This window comes from Bombyx mori, chromosome 9 (assembly GCF_030269925.1).
Source record: "Bombyx mori chromosome 9, ASM3026992v2".
Lineage (NCBI taxonomy): Eukaryota > Metazoa > Arthropoda > Insecta > Lepidoptera > Bombycidae > Bombyx > Bombyx mori.
In genome coordinates this window covers 15458335-15480205 of record NC_085115.1, presented here as the reverse complement: position 1 = coordinate 15480205, position 21871 = coordinate 15458335, and the positions used below count along the sequence as shown (strand labels likewise).

General features: G+C 44.9%; 1 protein-coding gene and 1 long non-coding RNA gene across 6 annotated transcripts in view; one reads left to right on the top strand and one right to left on the bottom strand.

Moving 5' to 3' along the window:
- Nucleotides 1-21871, top strand: part of LOC134199408 (uncharacterized) — a 333027-nt gene that overhangs the window by 173111 nt on the left and 138045 nt on the right. The gene's annotated exons all lie outside the window — the stretch shown is intronic.
- The window catches only part of LOC105842345 (uncharacterized), a 41654-nt gene that overhangs the window by 11966 nt on the left and 7817 nt on the right, over nucleotides 1-21871 (bottom strand). For all 5 annotated transcript variants that reach the window (XM_038012972.2, XM_038012973.2, XM_021351299.3 and 2 more), the window contains exon 2: nucleotides 18097-18297. In XM_038012972.2, coding sequence (XP_037868900.1) covers nucleotides 18097-18265 — 169 coding nt within the window. In that variant the 5' untranslated portion in view covers nucleotides 18266-18297. The remainder of the gene's footprint in view (nucleotides 1-18096; nucleotides 18298-21871) is intronic.

Sequence of the window (21871 nt, the reverse complement as noted above, 5' to 3'; positions counted from 1 at the left end):
ATTCCGAATATCGCTACCCATCCTGAACCTCGAGTTCGAAGCGTTAATTTCGCACTAATTCGCGGCAGAAACCGCCGCAATTGTACCTCTCTGTTCGAACTCACAATACGCCTCACCACTAGTCCTGAGAACGTTTTCACATCGGTGTGTTAGTCCGAGTTTTTTAACGTCCTCGATAGCGTAAAAGTTATCTCAAATTTGTATGCAATCGGAACAGCGTCCCTAGCGGCAAAGGTAGGCAAAAATTTCGGCTCCTTACAATTTTGAGTTAACTATTACGCTTTCAAGTACGTTAAAAAACTAGCACTAAGCACACCATTATGTCCCATTGATCTATTTACACTAGTAGTTAGCGCAGAAATATGATGATAGTAAGTAGCACGATACATAACTACAATAGCTCGACTCGCAGACCGGCACGTAGCTTAGTGACAAAAGTGGAACAAACAACTCAAGTTTCTGACATTTTAAAACGCCTCCTTTTGTAATACTATACGTTTGAGGCTGGGCGTTAGTTGTATACTTTCTAGGCTATAAAATAACAAACGCTTTTAGTTCTCTAACGATGTAACTTTTGTTTTCGAAATCATATTCCGGTACGGCAATTAGTCTTTTGGCTGTCGGCGATGTTTGGAAATAAAACATTTTAGGTAAGTTCTTAAAAACTTTTCGAGTTTCTGAATATCATTAGAATTACGTACGTGTAGAAAACAGTGTTCTCGACCTCCTCTCGATCCATTAACGTTGCTTTTAGGTACCTCAAGTACCGGTCACCGTCCTCGCCGAACCCGTCGCTTGCGACGAAGGGCTCGAAGAGTAAATTCACCCATAGACACAGCCTACTGAATTTATCGCCGGATCTTTTCAGTGGGTCGCGTTTCCGATTCGGTGGTAGATTCTACGAAGCACTGCTCTTGCTAGGGCCCGTTTTAGCAACACTCCCGATTTGAGTCCCGTGAGCGCACCTGCACATCAAGGAGAAGCTGAAATAGCCTCTCAAGGCTATCAGCATAGGTAGGAAAAAAAATGTTCTTGAATGTCCGCGATTGGCAGCTCGTTAATTGCTGGATTAATTCCGAAGACTTTTCTTTTGATCGATGGGATATAAAACAAAACTCATATTCCTAAATTTTCAAAAATTAGATCGACATAGAAGATAATTTAAATGTACATCGGCCATTTTAGGCCAACTACAAGACCTAAAACTGGTAATTCGAATTAAAATTAGTAGCACAGTTCTCCTTTTGTTTCTATTCATAGACGCCATATGCTCTATAATGCATTTGAAGTATCTAGTCGGTTAAAATCGATCAAGACATTTAGGTTATACATTAGGTCAATGTTTTCAAAAGTAGTAGATGCAAAGCTGTTAGTTGTTATATTGCTAACCGCAATGAAAAGGCGCTTCTTTTTTTCCTAAAGGTACTATTTTAAAGTATAGTGTTTTATAGTTCACTAAGTTTCTCCCCGGATACTTTCAATTTGTCGCGATTACGATCAAGTGGTAGATTCTGCGAAGCACTGCTCTTGCTAGGGCTAGCATTAGCAAATTCTCTCAGGTTGAGCCGTGAGCTCACCTACCCGTCCTGACGCTGCTGGAATAGCCTCTTAGGCTACCAGCGAATAGGTAGGGAATAAAAATTGCAGTAACGTCACAACTCACGGGCCTAGAGGTAAATCCGTCACTGGCTGTCACACACCTTAATACATGGTCGATGTCTCCACAGTACTGTATAATGGATGTATCGCTGTTCAGATCTTCTTCTTCTTAGTTATTGCTGAAGTTCGTGTCCCTGAAAGCCCTTCGTGGCTCTTTGTACCATCAGAACATAATTAAAACTCCTCTCCTCCTCCTCCTTGCGTCGATAATCCTCAGTGCTGAGGGTCGTGGCCTCCTCTAATAACTTTCTCCTGCATTATCTTGCGCCATTCCTGCCTGTCCTCGGCTGTGTGGATAGCAACGTGGACTGAGGTAGCATATTTCACCCCAGCCGGCCCGGGTACCGGATGGCGCCGGGTGTCAATCGGATCGTCCGACGTCACTTGATCTATAGTCTGTATATTAAATGAAGCTTTAAAATTAAAACTCCATTTACGGCTTAATCTTTCTGTTCACGCCTTCACTGACGTCAAACACGTCCGTGACCACGAAAACTTTAAAGTAATATAAATCACGGAAATAATGTAATGAAAATAAGAAATGATGTAATGAAAATAATAAATTTTAAAAGTAGCTTTAAGTTATATCGCAAGTCAGCCATTTAATTAAAAATGACGTGTTAAAATTACAAAGATCTCGTCGTGAAAAGGAAACGCGGAGAGCGCGTAGCTTTTTCAAGCCTTTACAACTGAAAGTGATATTGGCACGAATTTTCAAGTTGATTCCGAAAAACGTATAGCGTATGGGTTTACGACTCAAAATTGAAGAGCATGTGTCGACTTGTGACGTTTCTGAATTGTGAACAGCTACTCTTGTCACATTCTCGTTAGAACTTGCTTTGTTCGTAAAGATATGCGAAGTTTTTCCAGTATTAACGTGTTGCTAGAATTGTTTTTCGCCCTGTCTCATAGAATTGAATACACAGAATCACACGTACCTATGCATTTTGAAATATGTTTAAGTAATAAAATAAGTGTCTGAAAATTTACTTGAAATATTCTTTGGTTATATAAAAAAAAGTTGTATCTGGTCTCTGTGCCAGCCCCCAGTGAAGGTCGAGGGTTGACCTGAGGGGGTTGAGGCTGCGTGGCGCGCTACCAGCACTCTAGTGCGCTGCCGTATAGTGATCTAATTGTCAAAAGAACAACCGGTTGGCGGTGTATCGCGTCCCGACCTGGCAGGCTGGTTCTGGTAGAGCGGTGTATTCCGGGACACCAGTGGCACCGTCTAGGCGGACTGACGGGCTGCCGTACCGAGACGGCCGACGTTTCAGAGCCTTCGATTAGCCTCGAAGGCTCCGTCGGCAGGGCGGCTTTGGGGTGAGCTGCGCCGTCTGGTTGTAGTGTTGACCGCGATAGCCCCCATACCTCACCCGGGTTTTGACCTCGATGGGGATCGGACGCTTGGGCGAAGGGTGGTGGGGAGTCGTTTAGTGAGTAGAGTCCTGAAATTATTCTTAGGCCCGCGGTTCGCAGTCGCAGACTAGTCCCACATACCCCGCGCGCCCCCTTTTCGCGGGGACCTTGTAGGAGGTTCGCCCCCGCTCCGAAAAAAAAAGATCCCTCGAAGAAAATTAAAAAAAAAAGGTTTCTATCAACTGTCTCCTTGTTATTTGCGCATATTAATGGAACTACAGAATGAATTTTCATATAGTTTTCACAGGTAGGCAGGTACTAATTTGGAGTAGAATATAGGCTTCGTTATCCAAAAATTGGAGGATCCAAATAACACGAAGGTCATTAAAATATTTATGGAATTTATTATTATTCTCCTAACTGTTACAGCACATAATACCATTAATACGACAGTACCTCTGTATGTCTTTTTTTTTCCTACCTAAGCTGAGAGCCTTGAGCAGCGTAACCTTAACTAGTAGGTGAGCTCACGGGGCTTAAACCTGACGACTTTGCTTCGCAGAATCTACCACCGGATCGGAAACGCGACCCACTGAGAAGATCCGGCGAGAAACTCAGTGGGCTGTGTCTGAGAGTCTGTCTGTTACCTTTTCACACCCGTTGAATTCATTTTGACGCCATGGATATAGTTTGATCATTGGAAAAGAATATGGACTTCTATCTTACGGCTCGATTTCGGGGCTTTGGTCTCGCGAACAAAAGTGTAGTCAAAACAGGCGAAGCTTTTTTTTATTTTATTGCTTAGGTGGTTGGACGAGCTCACAGCCCACCTGGTGTTAAGTGGTTACTAGAGCCCACATACATCTACAACGTAAATGCGCCACCCACCTCGAGATATAAGTGCTAAGGTCTCAGTGTAGTTACAACGGCTATCCCACCCTTCGAACCGAAACGCAAGCTACAGAACAAGCTGAGTAGATCCGACGAGAAACTCAGTGGGCCCGAACCTAATGCAATTATGCAGCTAAGACAGCCTTGCGTCAACAAGCGAATATAATTAGGTTAACAGTTTAATGTCATTCAGGTCACAACATAAATATTAATAAACTGCTTGGGTTGTCCCGGCTGGGCGCCCATTTGGCAGCTGGCATGCCAAGTTGCTGGCAAAATTCCAAATGTGCCAGGTGGCGTTTCGTATTACCGACTTTTGATGTAATTTAATATGCTACGATTTTTTTTTTTTTTTTTTTTTTTTTTTATTGCTTAGATGGGTGGACGAGCTCACAGCCCACCTGATGTTAAGTGGTTACTGGAGCCCATAGACATCCACAACGTAAATGCGCCACCCACCTTGAGATACAAGTTCTAAGGTCTCAAGTATAGTAACGACGGCTGCCCCACCCTTCAAACCGAAACGCATTACTGCTTCACGGCAGAAATAGGCAGGGTGGTGGTACCCACCCGCGCGGACTCACAAGAGGTCCTACCACCAGTAAAAAGGAATGTATGTAAAAGTAAGGAGGAATGTTATTGCCAATAACAAAGTCTGAAAAGATAATTTGGCCATTTGAACTTACCACAAAAGCTCAGATGATAATTAGCATATTTAATAATGGGCATATTATATTAAAATGCAACTTATTGGTTACGAAAATGTGGAGGAAAGACAGAAGATAATCAAGATGGGCGAACATCTCTGAAGTCTCAAAAGAAATTTTTTTTCATTCCGATAGAGGCACCCGTCACGTGCGGACGTGCTCATCGTCCACTCGATCGCCCGGTCTTTGTTCGCCCGGCTTTTGTTAGCCCGGCCATTGTTCGCGCGGCCTGTGTTCGTGGTACATCTGCCGACTAAGTGCTCTTTCTGGAAGTTTTTATTTGTTTTGTTTCCTTTTGTTGTTTCTGTGTTCGTGGTACATCTGCCGACAAAGTGGTTTCCTGCAAGTATTTATTTGTTTTGTTTCTTTTCGTAATTTCTGTTTTGTTGTGCTTTTTCTTTGTCCTGTAGTAATCGCGCCGCATTGCCACCTGTGTTCAATAGAACCGCTCAGGTCCGAGAAGTTGGGGCCTCGCCGCAAGGCGAGTGTTTTCAAGACCCGGGGCCGCCCCACCTGGGTACTCAGCGATCATGGACGCTGTATTCGCGGAATTCCTCCGACTTCGCCACCCACAGCTCGCCTCGGAGTTTTTGGCCTTCAAGGCCAATCACACTGCGAGCCCTCTCGAGGACTCCGCCGCGCTCGCTGCTCCTGCGTCGCCTGTACCTGCGTGCAGAGCTTCTGCATTGAGCACCGCAGCCTCTGTCGTGCCTGCCGCTCCCGTGTCGCCTATACTGGCGAGAAAAGCTGCTGCGTCGTCCGCCGTGACCATCGTTTCAGCTGAGCGATCATCCGCGGCCTCCGTCGCGCCCTCTAAAACACCTACACTTGCTCGTAGGTCGCCTGCACCCGCCTCCTCGTGCTCCGACTCTGACTCGGACATGGAGGTCGACCTCGCCCCCGCCTCATCGACGGATGGATTCACCCTGGTACAGAAGGGTAAGAAGCGTGCCGCGGAGTCTCGAGCTCCCGCGGCCGCTAAAATTAGCAAAGCCGTGAACGCGTCGCGCCCCCGCCCTCAGACTCCCGTTGCGCCCCCAGCCCGTGCCACTCCGTCGCCGCGTCCGGTGGCACAAAATAAAACCCAGACCCCTCCCCCGGTTATCCTTCAGGAGAAGGCAGCTTGGGATCGAGTTTGCCTGGCCCTTAAGGCCAAAAATATAAATTTCACGAATGCCCGTAACCTCGCGAACGGCATTCAAATTAAGGTTCAAACACCCGACGACCATAGGGCCCTCTCTTCTTACCTCCGTAAGGAGCGTATAAGTTTCCATACGTATACGCTCCAGGAGGAGCGCGAACTCCGCGTTGTAATACGCGGAATCCCTAAAGAGTTAGATGTAGAGCTCGTAAAAGCCGACCTGTTAGAACAAGGCCTACCAGTGAATTCTGTGCACCGTATGCACACCGGTCGCGGTAGGGAGCCATATAATATGGTTCTAGTCGCTCTCCAGCCTACCCCCGAGGGTAAGAAAATCTTTAACACACAGACCGTCTGTAGGCTCTCTGGTATCGCTGTCGAAGCCCCCCATAAAAAAGGCACTCCTAGCCAGTGCCATAACTGTCAATTGTACGGGCACTCTTCCCGTAACTGTCACGCGCGCCCCCGATGTGTTAAGTGTTTGGGCGATCACGCCACGGCCCTCTGCGCTCGCGACCAAAAAACCGCGACGGAACCGCCTAGCTGCGTCCTGTGTCGAACACAGGGTCACCCCGCGAATTACCGTGGTTGCCCCCGAGCCCCGAAAATAAATCGCCGCGTCGCCCGCCAAAACCGCCTCCGAGCTTCCGGCCCAGACATCAAAGCCTCGGCACCCTCTGCGTCGCAGGCTAAGCCAGCGTTCGTTCCGGCGGCGGTGCCCAGTGTCTCGGCCTGGGCAAAACCGCTGCCGTACACGAACACGGCTACAACTCCCTCCTCCGCGATTCGTCCCGCCCCCGCGACTCGTCCCTCTCCCGCGACTTGCCCTCCGACCGCGTCCGACAATCTCGCTTTAGCGATCGACTTCTTTCAGTCGATCAACTTTGAGCGCGTTAACGCTTTGGGCGACGCCATTCGCGCTGCCTCCACTGCACAACACTTTATCGCCGTTGTGCAAGAATACGCCGACGTATACGCGTCATTAAATACGTACGTCCTCCCCTCACTCCGCCGGTAATCAATGGCGTATATAAGTAGAATAAAGCCCCTATCCGTAACGATAGGATTTTTTAACGCTTACGGTCTCGCAAATCAACGTGATCAGGTTTCTGACTTTTTGCGTGACCACCAAATTGATATCTTTTTAGTGCAGGAGACCCTACTTAAGCCCGCGCGCCGTGACCCTAAAATCGCGAACTATAACATGGTCAGGAACGACAGGCTCTCTGCCCGTGGTGGTGGTACCGTCATTTACTATAGAAGAGCCCTGCATTGCGTCCCGCTCGATCCTCCCGCGCTCGCTAATATCGAAGCATCAGTGTGCCGAATCTCACTGACGGGACACGCGCCGATCGTTATCGCGTCCGTTTATCTTCCACCGGATAAGATCGTTCTAAGCAGTGATATCGAGGCGCTGCTCGGTATGGGGAGCTCTGTCATTCTGGCGGGCGACCTAAATTGTAAACACATCAGGTGGAACTCACACACCACAACCCCGAATGGCAGGCGGCTTGACGCGTTAGTCGATGATCTCGCCTTCGATATCGTCGCTCCGCTAACCCCGACTCACTACCCGCTAAATATCGCGCATCGCCCGGATATACTCGACATAGCGTTATTAAAAAACGTAACTCTGCGCTTACACTCGATCGAAGTAGTTTCAGAGTTAGATTCAGACCACCGTCCCGTCGTTATGAAGCTCGGTCGCGCTCCCGATTCCGTTCCCGTCACGAGGACTGTGGTGGATTGGCACACGCTGGGCATCAGCCTGGCTGAATCTGATCCACCATCGCTCCCGTTTAACCCGGACTCTATCCCGTCTCCTCAGGATACCGCTGAAGCCATAGACATCTTAACGTCACACATCACCTCGACATTAGATAGGTCATCGAAACAAGTTGTAGCGGAGGACTTCCTTCACCGCTTCAAATTGTCCGACGATATTAGGGAACTCCTTAGAGCTAAGAACGCTTCGATACGCGCCTACGACAGGTATCCTACCGCGGAAAATCGTATTCGAATGCGTGCCCTACAACGCGACGTAAAGTCTCGCATCGCCGAAGTCCGAGATGCCAGATGGTCTGATTTCTTAGAAGGACTCGCGCCCTCCCAAAGGTCTTACTACCGCTTAGCTCGTACTCTCAAATCGGATACGGTAGTAACTATGCCCCCCCTCGTAGGCCCCTCAGGCCGACTCGCGGCGTTCGATGATGACGAAAAAGCAGAGCTGCTGGCCGATACATTGCAAACCCAGTGCACGCCCAGCACTCAATCCGTGGACCCTGTTCATGTAGAATTAGTAGACAGTGAGGTAGAACGCAGAGCCTCCTTGCCACCCTCTGATGCGTTACCACCCGTCACCCCGATGGAAGTTAAAGACTTGATCAAAGACCTACGTCCTCGCAAGGCTCCCGGTTCCGACGGTATATCCAACCGCGTTATTAAACTTCTACCCGTCCAACTCATCGTGATGTTGGCATCTATTTTCAATGCCGCTATGGCGAACTGTATCTTTCCCGCGGTGTGGAAAGAAGCGGACGTTATCGGCATACATAAACCCGGTAAACCAAAAAATCATCCGACGAGCTACCGCCCGATTAGCCTCCTCATGTCTCTAGGCAAACTGTATGAGCGTCTGCTCTACAAACGCCTCAGAGACTTCGTCTCATCCAAGGGCATTCTTATCGATGAACAATTCGGATTCCGTACAAATCACTCATGCGTTCAACAGGTGCACCGCCTCACGGAGCACATTCTTGTGGGGCTTAATCGACCAAAACCGTTATACACGGGAGCTCTCTTCTTCGACGTCGCAAAAGCGTTCGACAAAGTCTGGCACAATGGTTTGATTTTCAAACTATTCAACATGGGCGTGCCGGATAGTCTCGTGCTCATCATACGGGACTTCTTGTCGAACCGCTCTTTTCGATATCGAGTCGAGGGAACCCGCTCCTCCCCACGACCTCTCACAGCTGGAGTCCCGCAAGGCTCTGTCCTCTCACCCCTCCTATTTAGCTTATTCGTCAACGATATTCCCCGGTCGCCGCCGACCCATTTAGCTTTATTCGCCGACGACACGACTGTTTACTATTCTAGTAGAAATAAGTCCCTAATCGCGAAGAAGCTTCAGAGCGCAGCCCTAGCCCTAGGACAGTGGTTCCGAAAATGGCGCATAGACATCAACCCAGCGAAAAGTACTGCGGTGCTATTTCAGAGGGGAAGCTCCACACGGATTTCCTCCCGGATTAGGAGGAGGAATCTCACACCCCCGATTACTCTCTTTAGACAACCCATACCCTGGGCCAGGAAGGTCAAGTACCTGGGCGTTACCCTGGATGCATCGATGACATTCCGCCCGCATATAAAATCAGTCCGTGACCGTGCCGCGTTTATTCTCGGTAGACTCTACCCCATGATCTGTAAGCGGAGTAAAATGTCCCTTCGGAACAAGGTGACACTTTACAAAACTTGCATAAGGCCCGTCATGACTTACGCGAGTGTGGTGTTCGCTCACGCGGCCCGCACACACATAGACACCCTCCAATCCCTACAATCCCGCTTTTGCAGGTTAGCTGTCGGGGCTCCGTGGTTCGTGAGGAACGTTGACCTACACGACGACCTGGGCCTCGAATCAATTCGGAAATACATGAAGTCAGCGTCGGAACGATACTTCGATAAGGCTATGCGTCATGATAATCGCCTTATCGTTGCCGCCGCTGACTACTCCCCGAATCCTGATCATGCAGGAGCCAGTCACCGTCGACGCCCTAGACACGTCCTTACGGATCCATCAGATCCAATAACCTTTGCATTAGATGCCTTCAGCTCTAATACTAGGGGCAGGCTTAGGGACCCCGGTAACCGTACTCGTCGAACTCGACAAAGAGGTCGACGTGCAACCTAACCCATGCATCAGCCCGCTGAGTTTCTCGCCGGATCTTCTCAGCGGGTCGCGATTCCGATCCGGTAGTAGATTCATTCGCGAAACAATTGCTCTTGAGTTGTTAGGTCTCCTTCGGAGGCGCTCGGGCAGTTGTTAGCAAATCCCACCCCTCTTGGCTGAGCCTTTGCTCGCCCACCTGTCCTGGTGAAACTGGAAAGGCCTTCGGGCCACCAGTAAACTTTCAATCATAAAAAAAAAAAAAAAAAAAAAAAAAAAAAAAAAAAAAAAAAAAAAGAAATTTTTTGACAGATTTTAAAGTTATGATTCTCATCTCTAGTCTCCTGCCTCGGCGTTGCTGTCTCGAGTGCTTCTGAGTGAGTTTCTTTGACTGTAAAACCATTTCGAAAATTAGGCTAGCTTATAACAGAAAATTTAAATGAAAAATAATCATTAATCACTAATATTTTGAATAAAACATGTTTGACCTTTGTTTGTCTTCAAATAACGTTATTATTGGCTTTATTTAAACAGATATCTTAGCCTTTTTTTTTTTTTTTTTTTTTTTGTCAGGAGGAAATCGCCGGACTTCCGCCCTTCACTGGGGATGGAGGGCGGGGCATGTCGGAGTCGAACCGACTAAAACCTCCTGTCTCTCAACAACCAACGTCCAAACCTCGCATGAGACAAAACTCATGAAAAGGCAAAGGGGGGAAAGTGAAGCGTTTAGTGCGGAGCACATCTCTCTCATCACCCTCCCCCTCGGGACGCCGGACTGGCGGTCGTCGGCGCCACGACCACCAGCCCTCTCGGTCGGCAGGCTATCCGAAGCCCGCCTAGATGGCGCCGGTTAGAATGGTCTATCCTACGGAATACCCCGCTGGGTCAGAACCAGCGTGGGTTGAGGATAGCCGGCCTTCCATCACCCGGATGCTCATGCATAAAACGCGTGCAGAGCAGCTTGCACGTCGTCTTCTTAGGCCCCCTTCGCCGGTCCCCAGGCCGACATGTGAGGGGACCCGAAACACTTAGAGGGCCAGGGCTTGGGCGATATCCGCCTCCCTGGCCCCCGCTCGACGGCGGCGGGCCTGTGCGTCTCTCACGCGCCCCGCCGCCTCCTTCTGCGAGATGGTGCACTCGCAGAAGTCGAGCATCGCCTTCCACGACTCGTCGTCACCGAGCATCGATGCCACAACACTCGGCAACGACAAGTCGTTTCCTATTTTTGCGACGAGGACACGGCGCCACCCCTCCCATGCGGGGCAGGCGACGAGCGTGTGCTCCGCCGTGTCCAAGTCGCAACCACAATGGTGGCACTCTGCCGTCGGCTCGGCTCCGATCCGGTGCAGGAACTCACCGAAGCAACCATGCCCAGTGAGCACCTGCGTGAGCCGGAAAGTGAGGCGTCCTCTGTCACGATTCACCCAGTTCACAAGAACCGGGCGAATCGCCTCGACGGTCCTACGACCAGCCGAAGGATCGGCCAGCCGTCTGGACCAAGACTCCAGCACGGACCGCCGAGATTGGGCCCTCCGCGCTCTGACCACACTTGGGCTGGGACGCGCCACGCCCCGGAGACGAAGGTCAGCCCGCCACTGATAGTCAGCAGCGAGCGCCTCCGCCTCCAGGACCCAAGGCGGCGTCCCAGCCAGTACACACGCCGCCTCGAAAGAGATGGTGCGATAACCACGGATGACCCTGACCGCGATGGTGCGTTGCGGCCGTTGCAGCAGCTTCGCTACCCCCACGGCCAGGGACTGGCCCCACACGGGCGCCCCGTATAGGGCCATTGATCGCACCACCCCTGTATAGAGACGGCGCGTCACCTGGTCAGGCCCCCCAACATTGGGAAGGAGCCGGCCTAACGCGCCGGCCACCCCCAACAAACGAGGGACCAGATTCTGAAAGTGAGCACGGAAGGTCCAACGACTGTCTAGAATGAGGCCGAGGTACTTCAACTGCACCCCGACCCCGATACGGACGCCTCCAACCACGATATGGGCATCGACAGGTGGCACTCTCCGGGGCCTGTGGAACCACATGGCCTCGGATTTACTGAGCGCCACGTCGAGGCCCAATCTCCTGATTTTGCCGACGACATGCGCCACCCCAGCCGTAGCAAGACGGGCAGACTCAGCAAAACTCCCCCCCCGGGCCACGACCAACGTGTCGTCTGCGTAACAGATTACGCTCAGGCCCGGGAGGAGGGCACCCCTCAGCACCCAGTCATACCCGATATTCCACAAAAGAGGGCCGAGCACCGACCCCTGTGGAACACCGCGCACGACCGGGAACCGGTGCACGATCCCACCGTGTCCGGTACACGTGACCGATCTGTCCTCCAAGTAGGAACCCACCAGCCGGCGAAGGTAGGGGGGCACTCCGTGTCGTTCCAGCGCCCCCCCTATCACGGACCAGGGCAGGGTGTTGAACGCATTGGCGATATCGAGTGACACCGCCAAAGCCACCCCAGATATCTTAGCCTATATTCTTTATATAGTCTGTGTACGACTCAAATGTCAGACTAATAAAAACTAACTATAATAGAGTGACTTTTTGAGAAAAAAAAAAAAAACTAAATTAGTTTCTTAAATCGGTCTATATTAAAAAAAAAATATATACATATACTTATAATCAATGCCCATTACTGTTTTTATTTTAATTTCAGATAAAAACAAACAAAGCGACAGAATAGATTTTTGTAAATCTAAAATCCTGTTTCCGAGTAAGACCTTATTAGGGCTTAGTGTGGTTGCTTATTGGGTTAGATGGAGTTCGTAAGCCGAGTCATAGGTTCCCCTATTAGGGCCACCAGTATTTGAAATACAAAACATTGAATTTAGTGTTTTTACTTAATTTTTAATATAAGTAACGAAACAAGTGGTACCTACTCGGTAAAAGTTTTGTAGACCATAATTGTAAATAGACATGCTTTAACTAAAAACTCAATTATAAATATTATATAAAATTGACATAGTGTCCGAATAATTATTCAGATACCACATCCATAGCGACTCACTGTTAATACGAATCTGATTGAATGACAAGCTTCTGTATAAAACAAATGGACATTTTCACTATAAATACAAAATTACTAAAAAAAATACTCGACTTTCTTTCGATATAAGTTCTAAGATCTCAGTATAGTTACAACGGCTTCCCCACCCTTCGAACCGAAACGCATTACTGCTTCACGGCGGAAATAGGCGGGGTGGTGGTACCTACCCGTGCGGACTCCCAAGAGGTCCTAACACCAGTCATTACGCAAATTATAATTTTTGCGGGTTTGATTTTTATTACACGATGTTATTCCTTCACCGTGGAAGTCAATCGTGAACATTTGTTGAGTACGTATTTCATTAGAAAAATTGGTACCCGCCTGCGGGATTCGAACACCGGTGCATCGCTACATACGAATGCACCGGACGTCTTATCCTTTAGGCCACAACGACTTATTAAAATTCGAACAGACAATATTAATAAGTAGATTTTGTCGAAGTTTTATCGCAACAGCGTGGTCACCTTCATCGCGTTACGCAAATCGATTCGGGAATGTTGCGGGCTGCCGCAGCCGTAGCGAAGTGAAAAAAACGTAAAACTAATTGAACTCGACCACACAAAGCGAAGTAGACATTGTTTAACACTTAAAAACTTTCCGAAGAACATTCAGGGAGTGGTATAACCATGAGTTTACGAAACTGCTGTGATAAAAATAGTATCGTTTATTTTTAGAGTTTCGTAACCAAATATATAACTACTATAATCTATATATTAATACGTGAAGCAAAAACTTTGTATCCCTTTTTACGAAAATTGCGCGGACGGAGGAGTATGAAATTTCCCACATTTATAGAGAATATAGAGAAGAAGTGCAGAATGCAAATATTTTTGATAAATTATGCATTAAAAATACATTAAATCAATCAAAAAACATTACACACACTACCATGTATTTGACGCACACACGCATGCGTTCTATTTATTGTCAAACTTTTGTTCTTGACGTCTGTTGTCAAATTGAGAATAGATTAAATATTGTTTGTCTTTGTTAATATTCCTTATAGTGTCGTCATGGTGAAATTTGTGATTATAGAAGTATAAAATACAATCATAATAGTGTACAAACTTACAATTCCAATTAATTATAGTCGAATTTCGACTACTGCGGGACCTTTAGTAATTTATAATTACGTTATATCTGTTCGCTTGACCGCAAAAAGTAAAGTCCACGAGCTACAGTGACGTAAAGATATTTTGAACAAAAATAATACATAGTCAATAGGTCGACAGCAAAAATATGTGTAGTACATCATTATCAGTGGTCGGAGCAGGTAGATTGATTTTATATACTTGCCTCAAGATATGATAATATGGACAAGCCATTTTATCCATAATGATTATTTTTTTAAATTGAAAAAATATATTTTTAATCCTCATCGGATACAATTTCTATATTTATGAGATAAAGTAACAAAAAGCCCTGTCTAAGTTTTGTCTCATACTGACAAGCGTCATTTCTAATTCAACAGAAAGGGACAAAATACGGTGTAACTATTCCAAGGTGTTTTCGTATAAAATAAAATACTGATTTCTTTCACCATTACCTAGCACCGGTAGCGTAGATTAATATTATTAATACGTTTTTCACCTTAAACACAGATTTATGCTAATTTCCAAATTTGGGAATAAATATCACAATAAATATGAAGTATTTTTTATTTTTTATTGCTAGATGAGTGGACGAGCTCACAGCCCACCTGGTGTTAAGTGGTTACTGGAGCCCATAGACATTTACGACGTAAATGCGCCACCCACCTTGAGATATAAGTTCTAAGGTCTCAAGTATAGTTACAACGGCTGCCCCACCCTTCAAACCGAAACGCATTACTGCTTCACGGCAGAAATAGGCAGGGTGGTGGTACCCACCCGCGCGGACTCACAAGAGGTCCTACCACCAGTAAAAAAGTTCCGGTATTTTGGAGGCATTTCCATATTATCCTCTACGTTTGACGTCAACGACCTTAAATCAATCTACCTACTACGACCTCTAATCATTATACATATGTGTAGTCGTAGCCACCTAAAGGAAAAGACGCACGGCGAACTCGCGTTTCAATCGAGACCTGATTATGTCAAATAGCTAATTAATAATGTAACTAATCTATACATCTATAAGTATATATTAATACGTGAAGCAAAAACTTTGTACCCCTTTTTACGAAAATTGCGCGAACAGAGGAGTATGAAATTTCCTACACTTATAGAGAATATAGAGAAGAAGTGCAGAATGCTAATATTTTTGATAAATTATGCATTAAAAATACATTAAATCAATAAAAAAAAAACATTACACACACTACCATGTATTTGACGCACACACGCATGCATACTATTTATCTATTTTCAAACTTTTGTTCTTGACGTCTGTAGTCAAATTGAGAATAGATTAAATATTGTCTTTATTAATATTTTTCTATAGTGTATTCTTGGCGAAATTTGTGATTATAGAAGTATAATAAATAGTCTTTGAAAATAGAATCATAATAGTGTACAAACTTACAATTTCAATTAATTAAAGTCGAATTTCGACCACTGCGGGACCACTAGTATAAATAAAATTGGAGTGTCTGTTTGTAATATTGAACAGCTTTTTACTACATGCATATGAATATATATACGGTACATACACCAAAATAACGTTTTTTACAATTTTTGGCTGTCTTTACAATTTGTTCCGACTAATCTCTGGAACGGATGGACCGATTTTGACGAGACTTTCAGTGGTAGCTGATGAAATAAGGAGTAACTTAGGCAACTTTTTTAGACTAGCTTTGCCCCACGGTGTTGCCCGCGGTACGACAATAACCGCGAGTAGCATCGCGGGACTCAGCTATCAGTAATAAAATTTAATGTTTCCGAAGCGAAGCGAGGGCGGGTCGCTAGTCAATTATAAAATTTAATGTTTCCGAAGCGAAGCGAGTGCGGGTCGCTAATCAATAATAAAATATAATGCTTCCGAAGCGAAGCGAGGGCGGGTCGCTAGTGTATAACAAACTAGAGCATGAGACGTTGAATGAAATACATTTCTAGAATACTTTCATTATTACACTTCCAATATGCTACTGATATTCATAACGACAGTTAATCTACAAAATATAGTCTAAAGGCCAAGATCAAGAAAAATGTCAAATATTCATAAGATCGATCATCCGTTAAAAGTAGATCCGTTCTTATGCCTCTGAGATTTACGCTGCGGTGTCCAAATATGAGTCCTAACACCAGACAGTAAAGTAGTTTTTGTCTGTAGCAATAAAAAATCCTGTTAGGTATATTGCGTAGGTAGGTGCGCAGTAGAATATATTGGCTCGCTTGGAACATTCAAAAGTGATTGATTACCTTTCTCTTTAAACATATTTGACAACCCTAATCTTGTCTTACATAACATTTACGGAGGGTAGGTGAAAAAAATCTTAAGTTTATGTTATTATTACTGATGGTAAGACATCTGAGTCCGCACGGGTAGGTACCACCACCCTGCCTATTTCTGCCGTGCAGCAGTTATGGTTTGAAGGATGGGGCAGCCGTTGCAACTATACTGTGACCTTAGAACTCATATCTCAAGGTGGGTGGCGGCATTTATGTGGTGGATGTCTATGGTAGTCAGTTAATATCATGTGGGCCGTGAGCTCGTCCACCAATCTACGCAATAAAATCAAAAAGATGTGTGGTGTCGTGGGACACCGGATAGGAACGAAGTTCCTTATTATAAAAATATTAATTTTAAGTTCTATTCGAGGTATAAAAAAAATTAAACTGGAGGTTTCGCAACAACCCACGGTCATTCAGTAACGTGCGAACTTATTGTGGTACACTTCATTCACGGTCGTTTGTATAGGAGTTAGTGTATTGCGCAAACGAACGCTCTGAGATCGTGGTCGCTGAATGATAAAAAAAATATGTTATTTTTTGTACGTTATTACAAAGTTAAGTCGTACACTGTGTGCATTACTAATAAAAATCTTACGTTACGGACGTTTTTTCCCGGTTAGGGTACCCCTCAGCATCGTCCCTTATGGAACTCCGTTCAAAAAAAATTAACATGTACATGAACTTGTAGTTAGGTAAAACAAAAGATGGCTGACCAATGAGGAGGCAGCGAGAGTTTTGACACAGAAACCGACCGGAAGTCATATCCATTGGCGTCATACCGCGTCTGACATATTTGCATTCGCAATGCGTTTTACTACGTGACGTGTGCCGACATGACGTTAACATCTGTTTTTGGACCACCAACGTACAGAGCATTTTGTTTCTCAAACAAGGAGCTTGTCGTTTAGATTCTAGGTGAAACTGCATTTTCTTTATCAATTTTATTAGAGTAACTAGTATTTCGATGTGTTAATATATGTGTGTGTTTGAATTCGATTCCCACATCGGGCAAACATTCTTGTGATGAGAACGAAGCTCTTTGTTACATCCTTACGGATCGATTAGTTTTTTTTATTGCTTTAATGGGTGGACGATCTCTGAGTTCACCTGGTGTTAAGTGGTTGCTGGAGCTCATAGGCATCTACAATAAATGCGCCACCCACCTTGAGATATAAGTTCTATGGTCTCAGTAGAGTTACAACGGTTGCCCCACCTTTCAAAACGAAACACATTAATGCTTCACGGCAGAAATAGGTGGGGTGGTGGTACCTACCCGTGCGGAGGTCCTACCACCAATAACGCTTGCATTAGACGCCTTCAGCTCTAACATTTGGAGCAGGCTTAGGGATCTCGGTAACCGTACTCGTTGAACTCGGCAAAGAGTTCGACGTGCAACCTAATCCATACATCAGCCCGCTAAGTTTCTCGCCGGATCACCTCAGCGGGTCGCGATTCCGATCCGGTAGTAGAGTCATTCGCGAAGCAGCTGCCCTTGAGTTGTTAGGTCACCTTCGGAAGCACTCGGGATGCTGTTAGCTAATCCCACCCCTCCTGGCTTAGTTCGCCCACTTGTCCTGGTGAAAATGATCGAACATTCGATCGTAATGTCTGACGCTTCAAGATTTTAATCAATTTTATGTATTACGTATTCTTTTGTATGTTTTTTTTAATAAAAATATTGACAAAACAGTTGCCACTCCCAAAACTATTTTCGTGGTACCATTGTCGCTCGTTAATTGCTACTAACCAAGAAAAGATAATCGATTAACAATCAGACGAGAAAATTGTACTTAACTATTTTGTCTCTACCTATCTACATAGATATGTTTTATGTAAAATCCAAATAAGACAGAAACGACGATGATCTATGATGGATCACTCTATGAAGGTTATGTGTACTTTATGGATTAGGAATTGTTAGACATATGACTGAAGTCCATACTAACGCAAGATCACAACAGCTGTAGTACTCTGTAAGACGGTAGTATTGATCTAAAATACGCTCTCCAACCACAATAGCTTTCAAAACTTACCTGATATGTTAATCCTCTCTTCATCATAGTAGTCGAGGTGATGAGCCAGTTCGTCCTCGTCTTCCGGCAGTAGGGGTTCATCTGAAGCGTCGGGCCGGCGTCGGGTCGCGTTGGGAGCGCCGCTCACTACCACCAACCAGACCACCGCCAGCGGGACCAGTGCATCCATGGCGTCATCACCGCACGAGCAACGAGGATGCTCTGAAACAAACCAAAAACTTGTATTTATGTATGAATGGATTTAAAAAAAAAGTGTTCGCCGTTCCATAATCTGTGGTACTGGTGGTAGGACCTCTAGTGAGTCCGCGCGGGTAGGTACCACCACCCTGCCTATTTCTGCCGTAAAGCAGTAATTCGTTTCGGTTTGAAGGGTGGGGCAGCCGTCGTAACTACACTTGTGACCTTAGAATTTGTATCTCAAGGTGGGTGGCGCATTTACGTCGTAGATGTCTATGGGCTCCAGTAACCACTCCACACCAGGTGGGCTGTGAGCAGGTCCACTCATCTAAGCATTAAAAAAAATTATAGTAATAAGCTATGTACTTATTTGTATTTGTTACCGTCCGCGCCAAACTCGTCGCTTGCGACGAAGGGCTCGACGGGTAAATTAACCCATAGGCACAGCCCACTGAGTTTCTCTTCCGGATCCTCTAAGTGGGTTGCGTTTTCGATTCGGTGGTAGATTCTGCGAAGCACTGCTCTTGTTAGGGCCAGTGTTAGCAACACTTTCGGTTTCAGCCCTGTGAGCTCACCTACAGGCTAACTAAAGCTGAAATAGCCTCTCAAGGCTATCAGCATAGGTAGGGAAAAAAATTGGCAATAAGGCACACAGAAACATAAATAACTAGTTAACGTTTCGTGTAATTATTATTGGTAACTAACTATATATTATAGCTGTGTGTAAGCGCGTTGTTTTTCTGTTGAAATTTAATAATTTAGTTTGTTTCTTCCTTAATCGCGGAAGTAATTTGAGAATCCAAATGTCTCAAGAGGTGGAGGATGTCACGTTGTACTGTCAAAATTATCAGATAGCCGTTAAAAGGGTGGCGATCCGGTTAACACTCACTCCAGGGCTGTAAGACCAAAGAAGACTGATGATGAAGCAAGATATCCGGCGAAACCTGAACCGCACGAAAGATATCTTGAAGATAAACTTGCGTTTATACATGTTTACCGAATTCCAAAAATCTGCTCGGCGGAAGATCTTCGCCTATTCGGTATTTCTAGAGCTGATGAAAGATTTTTGATACCGCAACAGGTTTATGGTACTGAAGCAAATCGCATTGCTTCACGGCTGTCTTGAACTGCTGAAAACCACTCCGGCGAGATATATGCTCATAAACCTGAGACGTAAATGTATCTATGTCACGAAAGACTTCTCATCGCAGAGGTTTTATTTTTATTGCTTAGATGGGTGGAAGCTCACAGCCCACCTGGTGTGAGGTGGTTACGGGAGGCCATAGACATCAACGACTTAAATGTGCCACCCACCTTGAGATATAAGTTCTAAGGCCTCAAGTATCATTACAACGGCTGCCCCACCCTTCAAACCGAAATGCATTACTGCTTCAAGGCGGAAATAGGCAGGGTACCTACCCGCGCGGACTCACAATAGGTCCTACCACCAGTCGAAAGTGCCAGAAGTGCGGCAACAATAAACTTCTCTCTTCATGATCAGCTAATGAAATACGGCCGCGTGACCCGTGCTGGCGTTAGATCTTGAGAATTTTAAGCCAACTCAACAGGTTTGCGTGACGGTATTTTAATTATGTAGCCATAATGAATGCATTATAAATTCGTTTTGACAGTGCTCGATAAAACTTCATTAACTTTAGTTACATATTCTTAATGTGAATTCCTTGATTTATTTGAGCCTCATATATTATAATTTTAATTAAGACTAGAGTATGTTCTCTATTGGGTCACATTTTAGAACCAGAAGTCTAGATCCCAAAAAATCTCGATCTAGGTGGCTATAAATCGGACTATGAGACGAGAGGTGTGAGTTTTGTCGCGCCAAAAAAATCCTGCAATGAGATTTATCGGAAGATAATTCCGACTTATTTTTCCGTTAAGCCGCAGACAATAGGACTTGGAAACCATAGGCCCTACTGAGTTCCTGGCCGGATCTTCTGAGTGGGTCGCGATTCCGATCTAGTGTTTAGGATCAGTGTTAGCAATACTCTCAGGTTGAGCCTGAGCCTATATAAATAGCCCCTTAGATTAGAAATAGCCTCTTAATCCACCAACAAACAAAAGCTAAATTTTTCTTGGAGAAATATATTAGTCAATTAAAATTATGAGATATTCGGTGCGATAACTAATTTAATTGTTATTATTTGTCACGCTATTTGTTCAGAAAGTTGATAACGTATCACGATTCCGGCAATATGTTTTCCAGATTTTCCTATAAGTTAAGGAAGGCTTTAATTTTAGTGCTGTTTATTGATTTTGTTTTCTTTTAGTCACGAATTTTGGATGTCCCAAAATGGTGGTTAAATAAACCTTTTTGTTATTATAGAAGATCGCTGCAAAAAGATTTTGTGCCTCAAAAACGTATGTGTAGTTTCCATATTAATATTACAAAATTTAACTAATAAGCAAAACGACTTCCACTTCCACAAACGTACATAAAAAGTCGGATTGAGAACCTCTTCCTTTTTTGAAATCGGTTAAATGTCTCTAATGTCATTATCCTGGAAGGAAACCGAGCTAATAGCGGAGCGACTGCATTTCCTCCTAACACTTCGCGTACTATAAAGTTCCTAGTATAAATAAAGTTCCAATAAATCTGTGTTTATTCGTTGCGTTGTTGAAATCAGGGCTTCTGCTTCTTTGACCAAGAGTTAGCGGCGCATTTAGCGGCTGCCGCGATCTAAAGCTTATAAACGCTAGAAATAAATATCATTTTTCCTTATTTGAAGTCTAAGTTACTAAATAAAGGTGAACTATATGTTCAACGCATGACGAATCCTTTATTTCTTAATATTAGAATCATTTAACGGCCGTCTGGTGTAGTGGTAAGTGACATGGTCACTACACAGGGGGGTCGCGGGTTCGAATCCCGCCAAGGGAAGATATTTGTATGATAAATATAAATGTCTTTTCCAGGGTTATGGATGTATATTAAATATATGTATGTGTATAATAAAAATCTTACATTTATTTCCGTTATCTGGTACCTGTAACACAAGTTCTTTACGAACTTAGCACGGGACCAGTTAACGTGGCGTGATTGTTAGTAAATATTTATTATTATTTATTATTATTGATTTTGTTTTCTTTTAGTCACGAATTTTGGATGTCCCAAAATTGTGGTTAAATAAACATTTTAGTTATTATAGAAGATCGCTGCAAAAAGATTTTGTGCCTCAAAAACGTATGTGTAGTTTCCATATTAATATTACAAAATTTAACTAATAAGCAAAACGACTTCCACTTCCACAAACGTACATAAAAAGTCGGATTGAGAACCTCTTCCTTTTTTGATATCGGTTAAATGGCTTTAATGTCATTATCCTGGAAGGAAACCGAGCTAATAGCGGAGCGACCGCATTTCCTCCTAACGCTTCGCGTACTATAAAGTTCCTAGTATAAATAAAGTTCCAATAAATCTGTGTTTATTCGTTGCGTTGTTGAAATCAGGGCTTCTTTAACCAAGAGTTAGCGGCGCATTTAGCGGCTGCCGCGATCTAAAGCTTATAAACGCTAGAAAGAAATATCATTTTTCCTTATTTGAAGTCTAAGTTACTAAATAAAGGTGAACTATATGTTC